The sequence below is a fragment of the Haliotis rufescens genome, unplaced genomic scaffold (genome assembly GCF_023055435.1).
Source record: "Haliotis rufescens isolate VD_foot unplaced genomic scaffold, xgHalRufe1.0.p SCAF_8, whole genome shotgun sequence".
Lineage (NCBI taxonomy): Eukaryota > Metazoa > Mollusca > Gastropoda > Lepetellida > Haliotidae > Haliotis > Haliotis rufescens.
In genome coordinates, this window is record NW_025964372.1 from 1213991 (window position 1) to 1229063 (window position 15073).

The 15073-nt window shown below is 42.5% G+C and overlaps 1 protein-coding gene across 1 annotated transcript in view; it reads right to left on the minus strand.

Annotated features, from left to right (window-relative positions):
• Positions 1-15070, minus strand: part of LOC124121283 (general transcription factor IIH subunit 4-like) — a 28584-nt gene extending 13514 nt beyond the window's left edge. The window contains exons 1-8 of the mRNA XM_048389882.1: positions 14857-15070; positions 12902-13006; positions 9849-9980; positions 8516-8609; positions 7862-7956; positions 6286-6397; positions 1806-1874; positions 11-94 (exon numbers count right to left, since the gene is read on the minus strand). Coding sequence (XP_048245839.1) covers positions 11-94; positions 1806-1874; positions 6286-6397; positions 7862-7956; positions 8516-8609; positions 9849-9980; positions 12902-13006; positions 14857-14972 — 807 coding nt within the window. The 5' untranslated portion in view covers positions 14973-15070. The remainder of the gene's footprint in view (positions 1-10; positions 95-1805; positions 1875-6285; positions 6398-7861; positions 7957-8515; positions 8610-9848; positions 9981-12901; positions 13007-14856) is intronic.
• Between the last annotated feature and the right edge of the window lie 3 nt (positions 15071-15073).

Here is a 15073-nt window from a genome sequence, read left to right on the forward strand (position 1 = left end):
TCCTTCTCACCTTACGCTGATAGACCAGTCCAAACTCTCTGAGGTGCTGCAAGAATTTCAGCTGAGATTCACTCATCCCCTCAGTGCAATAATCCTGCAAAGTGGCACAACAAACGTATTTCATAACGATTCTTCACTCCTAGACAAGAGTTCCAAATGCAAAGATTGTTTTCCTGAAAATGGGAAAGCTCCACACAATACCGCCTGTATTACCGGCAAACTGTGATCCAGACATTCAACACGACGTATTGCAAAAAGATGTACATGGGAAACCTCCACACAATACTGCCTGTATTACCGGCAAACTGTGATCCAGACATTCAACACGACGTATTGCAATAAGATGTACATGGGAAACCTCCACACAATACTGCCTGTATTACCGGCAAACTGTGATCCAGACATTCAACACGACGTATTGCAATAAGATGTACATGGGAAACCTCCACACAATACTGCCTGTATTACCGGCAAACTGTGATCCAGACATTCAACACGACGTATTGCAATAAGATGTACATGGGAAACCTCCACACAATACTGCCTGTATTACCGGCAAACTGTGATCCAGACATTCAACACGACGTATTGCAATAAGATGTACATGGGAAACCTCCACACAATACTGCCTGTATTACCGGCAAACTGTGATCCAGACATTCAACACGACGTATTGCAATAAGATGTACATGGGAAACCTCCACACAATACTGCCTGTATTACCGGCAAACTGTGATCCAGACATTCAACACGACGTATTGCAATAAGATGTACATGGGAAACCTCCACACAATACTGCCTGTATTACCGGCAAACTGTGATCCAGACATTCAACACGACGTATTGCAATAAGATGTACATGGGAAACCTCCACACAATACTGCCTGTATTACCGGCAAACTGTGATCCAGACATTCAACACGACGTATTGCAATAAGATGTACATGGAAAACCTCCACACAATACTGCCTGTATTACCGGCAAACTGTGATCCAGACATTCAACACGACGTATTGCAATAAGATGTACATGGGAAACCTCCACACAATACTGCCTGTATTACCGGCAAACTGTGATCCAGACATTCAACACGACGTATTGCAATAAGATGTACATGGGAAACCTCCACACAATACTGCCTGTATTACCGGCAAACTGTGATCCAGACATTCAACACGACGTATTGCAATAAGATGTACATGGGAAACCTCCACACAATACTGCCTGTATTACCGGCAAACTGTGATCCAGACATTCAACACGACGTATTGCAATAAGATGTACATGGGTTGGTATGTTGCAGAAATATGTAAAAAGGGTATTTCTGTGTTTTTCTAAAAATCGATAATGAGATAAATAACGTTCTTGGTAAAGCTAATCTGAGAATTTTACTATTTCTAGTAGTAGTAGTAGTAGTAGTAACAGTAGTAGTAGTAGTAGTGGAGGTGGTGGTAGTGGTAGTGGTGGTAGTAGTAGTAGTAGTAGTAGTAACAGTAGTAGTAGTAGTGGAGGTGGTAGTGGTAGTGGTAGTGGTAGTGGTAGTAGTAGTAGTAGTAGTAGTAGTAACAGTAGTAGTAGTAGTGGTAGTGGTAGTGGTAGTAGTAGTAGAAGTAACAGTAGTAGATCAAGTGGTATAAAACCAAGCGAGGGATGCACAAAACCTCATGTACCCTGAGTTATACTACTACAGACAAATTTATTTTACCGACATGTTTCAGTATGACATTCTAAAAGAATAACAACAAAGTGAAAATTAATAGAAAACAGCTGTTTGATTGAGCTGAGGTTAAATGAAAGCAGCTTACCTTTCCTAGTGTGGAAAAACTTAACTGGAACAAAAATGATAAACACTCCACGAGATCCATCCCTCGAGCCTGAAAAATATAATGAGCCTTGAAAAACAATCAGAACATGAGAATATACTCAGCAAATAAAGTTGTGATGCACATCAATCATGATTAACGAATGATGACTCGTGGAACTAGATTTTATTGTTGATGGCACAAACAGAAAGTTTAACACATCTACATGACTATCCTGAGATCACTGCCAAGCCAGCCACGCCTACAATATTTACAGGCTTCTGGAACAGCCACGCCTACAATATTTACAGGCTTCTGGAACAGCCACGCCTACAATATTTACAGGCTTCTGGAACTGCCACGCCTACAATATTTACAGGCTTCTGGAACTGCCACGCCTACAATATTTACAGGCTTCTGGAACTGCCACGCCTACAATATTTACAGGCTTCTGGAACAGCCACGCCTACAATATTTACAGGCTTCTGGAACAGCCACGCCTACAATATTTACAGGCTTCTGGAACTGCCACGCCTACAATATTTACAGGCTTCTGGAACTGCCACGCCTACAATATTTACAGGCTTCTGGAACAGCCACGCCTACAATATTTACAGGCTTCTGGAACTGCCACGCCTACAATATTTACAGGCTTCTGGAACAGCCACGCCTACAATATTTACAGGCTTCTGGAACAGCCACGCCTACAATATTTACAGGCTTCTGGAACAGCCACGCCTACAATATTTACAGGCTTCTGGAACAGCCACGTCTACAATATTTACAGGCTTCTGGAACAGCCACGTCTACAATATTTACAGGCTTCTGGAACAGCCATGCCTACAATATTTAATGGCTTCTGGAACTGCCACGCCTACAATAATTACAGGCTTCTGGAACAGCCACGTCTACAATATTTACAGGCTTCTGGAACTGACACGCCTACAATATTTACAGGCTTCTGGAACAGCCACGCCTACAATATTTACAGGCTTCTGGAACTGCCACACCTACAATATTTACAGGCTTCTGGAACAGCCACGTCTACAATATTTACAGGCTTCTGGAACAGCCACGTCTACAATATTTACAGGCTTCTGGAACAGCCACGTCTACAATATTTACAGGCTTCTGGAACTGCCATGCCTACAATATTTACAGGCTTCTGGAACTGCCACGCCTACAATATTTACAGGCTTCTGGAACAGCCACGTCTACAATATTTACAGGCTTCTGGAACTGCCACGCCTACAATATTTACAGGCTTCTGGAACTGCCATGCCTACAATATTTACAGGCTTCTGGAACTGCCACGCCTACAATATTTACAGGCTTCTGGAACAGCCACGCCTACAATATTTACAGGCTTCTGGAACTGCCACGCCTACAATATTTACAGGCTTCTGGAACAGCCACGTCTACAATATTTACAGGCTTCTGGAACTGCCACGTCTACAATATTTACAGGCTTCTGGAACTGCCACGCCTACAATATTTACAGGCTTCTGGAACTGCCACGCCTACAATATTTACAGGCTTCTGGAACAGCCACGCCTACAATATTTACAGGCTTCTGGAACTGCATACAGGGGCATACAACAACATTCAGTCACTCGGTCACTGTGGCCTCCAACAGCATGAAAAATGATGAAGCTATATTTTAAATCTGGTGTATTTTGTCAGACTGATCCAAGGAAAATGCATTATTCAGCCATGCTGCTTGTCTGTTGTCTGTTGATATCATCTTAAGATAACCAACCCAAGGATAAGCATTTCAAAAATGACAACAGGAAGTATGGTGACACGTACCTCCACTGACAACAGGAAGTACGGTGACACGTACCTCCACTGACTACAGGAAGTAAGGTGACACGTACCTCCACTGACAACAGGAAGTATGGTGACACGTACCTCCACTGACAACAGGAAGTATGGTGACACGAACCTCCACTGACAACAGGAAGTTAGGTGACGTACCTCCACTGACAACAGGAAGTATGGTGACACGTACCTCCACTGACTACAGGAAGTACGGTGACACGTACCTCCACTGACTACAGGAAGTATGGTGACACGTACCTCCACTGACAACAGGAAGTAAGGTGACACGTACCTCCACTGAGTACAGGAAGTATGGTGACGTACCTACACTGACAACAGGAAGTAAGGTGACGTACCTCCACTGACAACAGGAAGTAAGGTGACGTACCTCCACTCACTGACAACAGGAAGTAGGGTGACGTACCTCCACTGACAACAGGAAGTATGGTGACACGTACCTCCACTGACAACAGGAAGTATGGTCACGTACCTCCACTGACAACAGGAAGCATGGTGACGTACCTCCACTGACAACAGGAAGTAAGGTGATGTACCTCCACTGACAACAGGAAGTATGGTGACACATACCTCCACTGACAACAGGAAGTATGGTCACGTACCTCCACTGACAACAGGAAGTATGGTGACGTACCTCCACTGACAACAGGAAGTAAGGTGACGTACCTCCACTGACTACAGGAAGTACGGTGACGTACCTCCACTGACAACAGGAAGTAAGGTGACACGTACCTCCACTGACAACAGGAAGTATGGTGACGTACCTCCACTGACAACAGGAAGTAAGGTGACGTACCTCCACTGACAACAGGAAGTAAGGTGACACGAACCTCCACTGACAACAGGAAGTATGGTGACACGTACCTCCACTGACAACAGGAAGTAGGGTGACTTACCTCCACTGACAACAGGAAGTTAGGTGACGTACCTCCACTGACAACAGGAAGTATGGTGACACGTACCTCCACTGACAACAGGAAGTAAGGTGACGTACCTCCACTGACTTCAGGAAGTATTGTGACGTACCTCCACTGACTACAGGAAGCATGGTGACACGTACCTCCACTGACTACAGGAAGTAAGGTGACGTACCTCCACTGACTACAGGAAGTAAGGTGACACGTACCTCCACTGAAAACAGGAAGTATGGTGACACGTACCTCCACTGACAACAGGAAGTAAGGTGACATACCTCCACTGACAACAGGAAGTAAGGTGACACGTACCTCCACTGACAACAGGAAGTATGGTGACACGTACCTCCACTGACAACAGGAAGTATGGTGACACGTACCTCCACTGACTACAGGAAGTAAGGTGACGTACCTCCACTGACAACAGGAAGTAAGGTGACACGTACCTCCACTGACAACAGGAAGTATGGTGACACGTACCTCCACTGACAACAGGAAGTATGGTGAAACGTACCTCCACTGACTACAGGAAGTAAGGTGACACGTACCTCCACTGACAACAGGAAGTATGGTGACACGTACCTCCACTGACTACAGGAAGTAAGGTGACACGTACCTCCACTGACTACAGGAAGTAAGGTGACACGTACCTCAACTGACGACAGGAAGTAAGGTGATGTACCTTCACTGACTACAGGAAGTAAGGTGACGTACCTCCACTGACAACAGGAAGTAAGTTGACGTACCTCCACTGACTACAGGAAGTAAGGTGACGTACCTCCACTGACTACAGGAAGTAAGTTGACGTACCTCCACTGACTACAGGAAGTAAGGTGACACGTACCTCCACTGACTACAGGAAGTAAGGTGACACGTACCTCAACTGACGACAGGAAGTAAGGTGATGTACCTCCACTGACAACAGGAAGTAAGGTGACATACCTCCACTGACAACAGGAAGTAAGTTGACGTACCTCCACTGACTACAGGAAGTAAGTTGACGTACCTCCACTGACTACAGGAAGTAAGGTGACACGTACCTCCACTGACAACAGGAAGTAAGGTGACACGTACCTCCACTGACAACAGGAAGTAAGGTGACACGTACCTCCACTGACAACAGGAAGTATGGTGACACGTACCTCCACTGACAACAGGAAGTATGGTGACACGTACCTCCACTGACTACAGGAAGTAAGGTGACACGTACCTCCACTGACAACAGGAAGTATGGTGACACGTACCTCCACTGACTACAGGAAGTAAGGTGACACGTACCTCCACTGACTACAGGAAGTAAGGTGACACGTACCTCAACTGACGACAGGAAGTAAGGTGATGTACCTCCACTGACTACAGGAAGTAAGGTGACGTACCTCCACTGACAACAGGAAGTAAGTTGACGTACCTCCACTGACTACAGGAAGTAAGGTGACGTACCTCCACTGACAACAGGAAGTAAGTTGACGTACCTCCACTGACTACAGGAAGTAAGGTGACGTACCTCCACTGACTACAGGAAGTAAGGTGACGTACCTCCACTGACAACAGGAAGTAAGTTGACGTACCTTCACTGACTACAGGAAGTAAGTTGACGTACCTCCACTGACTCTAGGAAGTAAGGTGACACGTACCTCCACTGACTACAGGAAGTAAGGTGACGTACCTCCACTGACAACAGGAAGTAAGTTGACGTACCTTCACTGACTACAGGAAGTAAGGTGACGTACCTCCACTGACTCGAGGTACTGCAGCATGAAGAACCACACCTGGGAGCCTGTATCAAGCAGCAGGAACTGGAAGCCCGCTGGGGAGATGGATGGCAGCGGCTCGGACGTCTCCCTGCAACAAGCAGATTAATGTTGTCAGCCCTGTGGTATATAGTTGTCAGCCCTGTGGTATATAGTTGTCAGCCCTGTGGTATATAGTTGTCAGCCCTGTGGTATATAATTGTCAGCCCTGTGGTATAGAATTGTCAGCCCTGTGGTATATAGTTGTCAGCCCTGTGGTATATAGTTGTCAGCCCTGTGGTAAATAGTTGTCAGCCCTGTGGTATATAGTTGTCAGCCCTGTGGTATATAGTTGTCAGCCCTGTGGTATATAATTGTCAACCCTGTCGTATATAGTTGTCAGCCCTGTGGTATATAGTTGTCAGCCCTGTGGTATATAGTTGTCAGCCCTGTGGTATATAGTTGTCAGCCCTGTGGTATATAGTTGTCAACCCTGTGGTAAATAGTTGTCAGCCCTGTGGTATATAGTTGTCAACCCTGTGGTATATAGTTGTCAGCCCTGTGGTATATAGTTGTCAGCCCTGTGGTATATAGTTGTCAGCCCTGTGGTATATAGTTGTCAACCCTGTGGTAAATAGTTGTCAGCCCTGTGGTATATAGTTGTCAGCCCTGTGGTATATAGTTGTCAGCCCTGTGGTATATAGTTATCAGCCCTGTGGTAAATAGTTGCTAGCCCCTGTGGTATATAGTTGTCAACCCCTGTGGTATATAGTTATCAGCCCTGTGGTATATAATTGCCAACCCCTGTGGTATATAGTTATCAGCCCTGTGGTATATAGTTGTCAACCCCTGTGGAATATAGTTGTCAACCCTGTGGTATATAGTTATCAGCCCTGTGGTATATAGTTGTCAACCCCTGTGGTATATAGTTGCCAACCCCTGTGGTATATAGTGGCCATTCCCTGTGGAATATAGTTGCCAACCCCTGTGGTATATAGTTGTCAACCCTGTGGTATATAGTTGTCAGCCCTGTGGAATATAGTTGCCAACCCCTGTTGTATATAGTTGTCAGCCCTGTGGTATATAGTTGTCAACCCCTGTTGAATATAGTTGCCAACCCCTGTTGTATATAGTTGTCAGCCCTGTGGTATATAGTTGTCAACCCCTGTGGAATATAGTTGCCAACCCCTGTGGTACATAGTTGTTAGCCCTGTGGTATATAGTTGCCAGCCCTGTGGTATATCGTTGTCAGCCCCTGTGGTATATAGTTGTCAGCCCTGTGGTATATCGTTGTCAGCCCCTGTGGTATATAGTTGCCAGCCCTGTGGTATATCGTTGTCAGCCCTGTGGTACATAGTTGCCAACCCCTGTGGAATATAGTTGCCAACCCCTGTGGTACATAGTTGTTAGCCCTGTGGTATATCGTTGTCAGCCCTGTGGTATATAGTTGTCAACCCCTGTGGAATATAGTTGCCAACCCCTGTGGTACATAGTTGTCAACCATGTGGTATATCGTTGTGAGCCCTGTGGTATATCGTTGTCAGCCCTGTATATTGTCGTCTAGGTCTCCACTCACTCCTTCATAAGTCCACTGTGTAGCAGCACGTCAATGATGTCTTTGCTGACACCGTCTGTCCCCTCGGACGACCCCACCATGAAGTGAAGCACACACTGGAACCAAGAAAAGCAACATTATCATATGTAAATCTGAACCTGAGGACTGCCCACCTATTGCAAGCTTGACCAGTACTACCTGGCTCATTTGAAAGAAAATATCCTTTCTGAGTATATGGAGTATACAGACTAAAATTGATAAACTTACTTCTGCGAAAGACACCCTATCTCACACCTCACGAAACACCCTACCTAATCTCACCAAGACATCCTACGTCATCTTACAGATCCCTACCTCATCTTACAGGACCCCGTGAAGATCTGGGCTAGAATATGTCTTGATCAACCCATGCTTGCTGTAAAAGGCGACTATGCTTGTTGTAAGAGATGACTAACGGGATCGGGTGGTCAGGCTCGCTGACTTGATTCATGCATGTCATTGTATTCCAATTGCGTAGATCGATGTTCATGATGTCAATCACTGGTTTTCTGGTCCAGACTCAATTATTTACAGACCGCTGTCATATAGCTGGAATATTGCTGAGTGTGGTGTTAAACAACAAACAACAAACAACAACAAACAACAACAACAAACAACATCTTACAGGACACCTACCTCCCATCTCTCCAGGGCGTATTTGTCCAGGAACGAGACATCCTTGGCATGTTTGTCCTGCGGCAGTGGACCTCCACCGGTCCAGGGGTCACCACTAGACAAAGCCATATATTAACACCATCACAAGAAATACATTTCAGAGCATGTGTAATGATATAACATAAAGACATGTACATTAAAACATGTTTATAACGAACACGCTTATAATGAACTGACGGATATAACAAACTGAGTTTCTATGGTCCAGCCCATTTGCTGTATATGTGCTGTGTATATGATTACAACGAACTTCAGTTATAACAAACTAGAATTAGTGACCCCTTGGAGTTCACTATAACCGCAGTTTACTTTATTGGAAATCAAGTGAAGCATGCCACAGGCTGCCACCCCCCTATTACAGCACAAGGTGAGGTGAAGGTGAGGTGAAGGTGAGGTGAAGGTGAGGTGAAATTGGGTTAAACGTCGCTTCCAAGATTATTGCAATTATATAGCGACGTGCATGCACGTGTGTGTGTGGCTGCTTGTACCTGTCCGGACTGATGCCGGTTTATAGTGCTAGCTCACTGAGAAACCATGCCGCAGTTTAACATGAATACCCCACTCAGACACAGTATACTGACTCCGAGCCGACCAGTCCTTGTTTTAGCCCCTTAATGCCGAGCGCCAGACAGGGTAACAACAAGTACCATCTTTTGACGTCTTTTGGTATGACGCGGACGGGGATCGAACCCCTGGCCTTCCGCTCTCCGGGCGAACGCTCTACCACAAGACCACGGCGGTTCCAGCACAAGGAGCGATCCCGATCATGCAAGATAGAGGTGCGCTGTATTACTGGTATACCATGTATCTGTTAGCTGTGGTACGTACCGGTCATGACATGTCGTCCCACGACTGATAAGTCGCAAGTTATGACGAGTACTGACAGTAAGCATGTGGTAAATCCTTTGATATCAGCCCAACAAACAATAACCAACATGTTTGTGAGATTGACTTCCAAAAAATACCAATCGAGTTCACTGAGAGTGACTGATATTACCAACAAAATAGCGAAGTTCATTGTGAAAGATTTAAGACCATATCGCATTGTTGAAAGTTCTGAATTTAAAGAGGTCATAAACACTCTTGATCCAAGATATTCAGTGCCATCCAGGAAACAGTTTGCAGAAGTCATTGTGCCAAAAATGTACTACGTAGTGAAGTTGGAAGTGACAGAAATTCTCAAAACTGCTAGTCAGGTACCATGGTATGTACCGTGGTATTTGAGCAGACACCGGGGTATACCATGGTACTGTATTTTTTGTGGTACCCATCACTAATGCAAGACAAAACTGACCCTCCCAGCAAGGCAATCTTCAGGTTTTTTCGGAATGTGTGATTAAGGAGCCAGCCAGGCATCCCCCCGGGGAGGGGCTGGTCATGCCACACCCTCAGATCCGACAGAGACTTGACTGCAAACCGATGCTCCCTGAAAGTAGCAAAGGCAACATGTAAACTGAATGTGTTGAAACAGATCCAGAGGGGATCACTGAACCCTTAGGAGAAATGTTTCAACAAAAATAATATTCCTAAACTTTGGCTTACAAACACAGAATTTATCTTGAATTAATTATTAGTTTATCAAGAATTTTTCTTATTTTAAACACACTGGCTTTCCCAAACCTTGTGCACCCTCCTTTTCAAAAATGCTGTATCCACACTTGATCTGATTGTTTGAAAAACATTAATGGAATTTCAAGCCCAGAAATTTCTGGATTTTCACTGGGTATGAAGGCTTTTCTTGGTGAGCATCATTTGCCAAACTTGGAAAAAAATGCATTTGACACAGTGACATATAGCTTTGATTAATATTCATCTGTTTTCTCAGCACTCTGTCAGTGAGGTTGTTTCCTTGTCACAGAAGTGCAGTATGTCAACCTTTGTGTGATGATGTTATCGTATACCACAGTGATGTCATCAATGTCCTACAGCTGTTTGAGTTCTATGGAAAAGACTAAGTATGCTAGTCGCTTTTTGTATTTGCAAGGTGAGTAAAGATGTTATGTTTTCAGGTTTGCAGATTTTTTGATTTTTTTTAAAATGGAATAAAAAACGAAATGTGCGGTGGTGCCTGAGAACCAAGACTATTATTCTTTTTTAGCCTAAGAAACATTCGTAGTCTTGTCACTAAAAGTGAGAACAACTAAATTCGCAATATACTTATGATGTCCAGAAACACATGATCAGACAATATATAAAAATCTGTAGCAAACATGAGAATTTTCCTTGGATTCTCGGAATTTTTCCTCAGAATGATGTAAAATAAACTTAATCCTTGTTTTTAAAATTTTCTAGACACCCCCCCACTAGATTGCTGATGTTCCAAAAATAAAAGTTTTGCTGTTCTTATGTCTGCTGTATTTTAACAAAAAAGAATCAATCAATTATCTTTTAGTATCTGGCCATGTTTAAACTTTTTTGTCTTTCTGTCATTGTAGCAGTACTAATCTGAAAGTTGAATTTAAAAAAAGAATTTGAACACTTACAATAAATTGTAGGCCAAAAGTTTTGTAAACCAATTAACAAGAAATAAAGGCACTCCTGATTATTTGATGAGCACAAATATTCAAAAACAGCTGACACATATTTATGTCCAGCCAACTAAACTTTGCTTTCACTTCCAACTAGTGCTTGAGGAAATCATTCACAATATTAGAATGTTTTATATATGTTATCAAAGATGGTGAAAGAATCCAAAAGGTACAAACACTGAATTTGGGTAACGTCATTTCAAGTACAACTCAATTAGTACCCCTTCCCTGACAACCAATCCCCAAACATCCCCGCTACCCTTTCATCAAGCTACATCAACATCGCTTTTGATGCAACTCTGCTCATCTTCTAATAAGCATCATCAACACAGGTGGTATCTCCACAGTGACTGATTGGCATGGGTATATACCAGTTTGAACAGTCCTATCAATGAATGCCATTACCAAAATTACCATTTTGGTGAAACCCAGTAGCACAGAATCATATTCAAGGCAAACCTAGGATTAAACCCCTCATCATATCGTTCAGGTACACCTAAGGGAGGCAACTCTACACAGCAAATTGAGGTGCCTCAAAAAAGGTGTCCTCTGACAATGATTTGGTTCAATATTTGTTAAAATAACATTAATTATTGCCATTCTTATTTTTACATATGTTTCTGCTAATATTAATTTGTCATGTTTTTCCTTGAAAGTCACCTACAGTTAATTTGTCTCTTAAATCTTGAGGCATTACCATTATTGCATAGAATCTCCATTGTAACACCAGAACCGTATTCCACACTTTGCGATCTTGACGCTACAACTATCGTAAGTCTATGTTTAAGTGTGGGAGTTGTGATCATCTTAGCGCTAAGATCTCTTTGTGGGCGATTGCCAAGTTATTTTCTTATTTTTTGGATGAGCATGATGAACAAATAATAAAGCCTGACAATCAGAATATTTCTTCATTTTTATATTTTGCCTCCTGTCTTTGGCCAGATTGACAAAGAATACCTTTGACAATAGAAACTAACAAGATAGACACAATATTTTTATGGATAACAACTTCTTTAATACTGTGAAAAGCGACGTTTCGGTATAGATCCTTATATCGTTGTCAAGCAAGACTGAATGAGGGACATAGTGCAGAATATATATAGTAGGTGGAGGATTAACAGTAGAGGATTAACAGTAACAACAAGGGCATACATGAGTGGGATAACATAGGTAGGTGTTGGCAACAAAGGGATGATGCTGTCACAACACGATGGACAGAGAACCTCCACCAGCAAATCCGACAGCAAATCAGCCATCTCGGACCATATCAGCAACTGTCCCAATCACAACATCAACAGGGACAACGTCCAAATCCTCTCCAACAACCTCCATGATTTCACAAAAAGAAAACTAACAGAAGCATTCCACATTCGCCGCCACAAGCCATCAATCAACAGAGATCAAGGCTATTTCATCCCATCCGCCTACTATGAACTCATCAAACAATAATCACCTGTTTATTGGCTTCATGCCCCTATTGGCTTCTAGCTATGTGTTTTCTGTCCATCGTGTTCTGATAGCATCATCCCTTTGTTGTCACACCTACCAATGTTATCCCACTCATGTATGCTTTTGTTACTGTTAATCCTCTACGGTTAATCCTCCACCTACTATATATATTCTGCACTATGTCCCTCATTCAGTCTTGCTTGACAACCGTATCAGGATCTATACCGAAACGTCGCTTTTCACAGTATTAAAGAAGTTGTTATCCATAAAAATATTGTGTCTATCTTGTCATCCGTCAACTTCTAAGTAATGCCTATCAAACAAGTAATAGAGACTAAGTTGGTTATGCCTTGTACTGGAAGCTACTCACTCCTGGTGCTTGTTTGAGATCCACTGACCCACAACCGTCTGGGAAACTGGCTGCTCCACAAACAAAATTCTCATCACATAGTGGCGACCCAGCTCCGGCAGTTCTCTGAGGAAAACAAGGAACAGACATTGAACATGCCGTAGTCAGCAATAACCTGCCCAGCACTAGGATGCACCATTGGAAATAAACAACCAAATCAAGAGGAAAAAACCCATCCATGTTAACATTATGAAGTTTACGTGAGTGAGTGAGTGTAATTGGATAGGTTTCTGGAGTGCCCATGGGAAGCAAATTGTGCCTTAGACGGCAAAAACTAAAATTCATGAACGACAGGTTAAAGGAACTAATTGCTAAAAGTCACATTTAATTCTAAACTAAACTAACGCTTTGCAAATTTATTGATTGCATAGCCAGACCCGGGTACATGATACTTTTTAATTTATATTATTTCTTTTTATTGCATTTTGTTATACAATTCCTGTTGATATACGATTCAACATGGTTTAATAAAATGGATCATTTCAGCTGGACAGTACAGTTTAGTTAACTGACTTCAATATATTTTGCATTTATGGAGGTGTAAAATAAATTTTGCACACTGTGTCAATATGTGCATAACTCCATAAATGCAAAAACATTAAAGAAAATTCTTAAAAATAAATATGGTACATCAACAATAAATTCACTGCTTAATTATTTAATCATCAAAAACAATATTAGATGCAATAGGAAATCAGCGACATCGTTCAGCACAAGGATGCCACACAAGTCCCACCCATTCTATAATCAACCAATCAGAGAAATATAGTCTATTATTCATCGTGACCTTTTTTTCGGTATTTAAAAAAAAAAAAAATGCAGACCTCCCAAAAAGCAGTTAAAATTAGCTCACTAATTAATTGGGCCATGCTAGTCACACCTAATTAATGAATGGACTGGTCTACTCCCCTGCTATGAGGGATTATCAATATGTTGAGACAATGAGCAGTAGTGGACAACAACAGTGTCTTAAAAAACTCCTCCTTTCTTTAATCTGCTCCCGGTACATCACAAATCTTATTCAAACATTACCTTTAAACAAGTTGTGGGATTTGTGTAAGAATATACCAAATGTTCTCAATCACTAATACTTCCTTCTCTTGTGTATGGTATAACATATAAATATATTTGAACATGAGCTTCAACCTCGTACAATTAAGCTATGGCCGGACTTACGAAAGTTGAGTATGTCTTGTCCCAGAAAGGTTTTACTAAGGGTACAGGGTACTAAATACTGATGCAACCAACCATAACGAGTGTTGTTTTAACGGGTCTGCGTTTTGGGAGGATACCGTTTGTTACATGGGTGATACCATTTTACTTAAGGGTATACAGGGTACTAAATACTGATGCAACCAACCATAACGAGTGTTGTTTTAACGGGTCTGCGTTTTGGGAGGATACCGTTTGTTACATGGGTGATACCATTTTACTTAAGGGTATACAGGGTACTAAATACTGATGCAACCAGCCATAATAAGTGTTGTTTTAACGGGTCTGCGTTTTGGCAGGTCTACGTTTTGGGAGGATACCGTTTATGTACAATGATTAAATGTACTAATTTTGGACACCCAATACTTATATTAAATCTAACACACTCTTATCTTATGTCACATGACATTTCCCTTTGGCGATTTGTTTTCGGGCAAGATGAGAGTTTGTTTAACATTTCAGCAGGTTTAATCATATTGTAACTATTTCGCTTGAACCTAGCGGCTAATGGGATAGCGTTAACCAAAGTAAGGCAGATATTAGAATGTATAGAAGATATATTTAGAATTAAGATTGAAGATAAACATCGTAAACAAACATTTCCAAAATTCCAAGAAATGTCAAGGCACGGCATTTTGATACATCAATGGCTATCTGATTACTCGAATGGAGTAAGGAACTGAATGTTAATTCCTAGCAGGTACCTAAACACCGCTAAGCATGTCGCGGGGTGGCTGTAGAGTCTGTCTAGGATGGACGTGTGTAAGGTTTTCAAGTAAGCGTGCAGATCTTTGCAGTCCAACTTTCTCGTGGCCGCCATGCTTTCTCTAGGAAAGCTCCTCTCAGGGATATACCAGGCTCTTTTTTATCTTCCATCGTAGTTTTAGACGCTGCGCTGAGTTTCAAAAGTTCCTCGCCTTT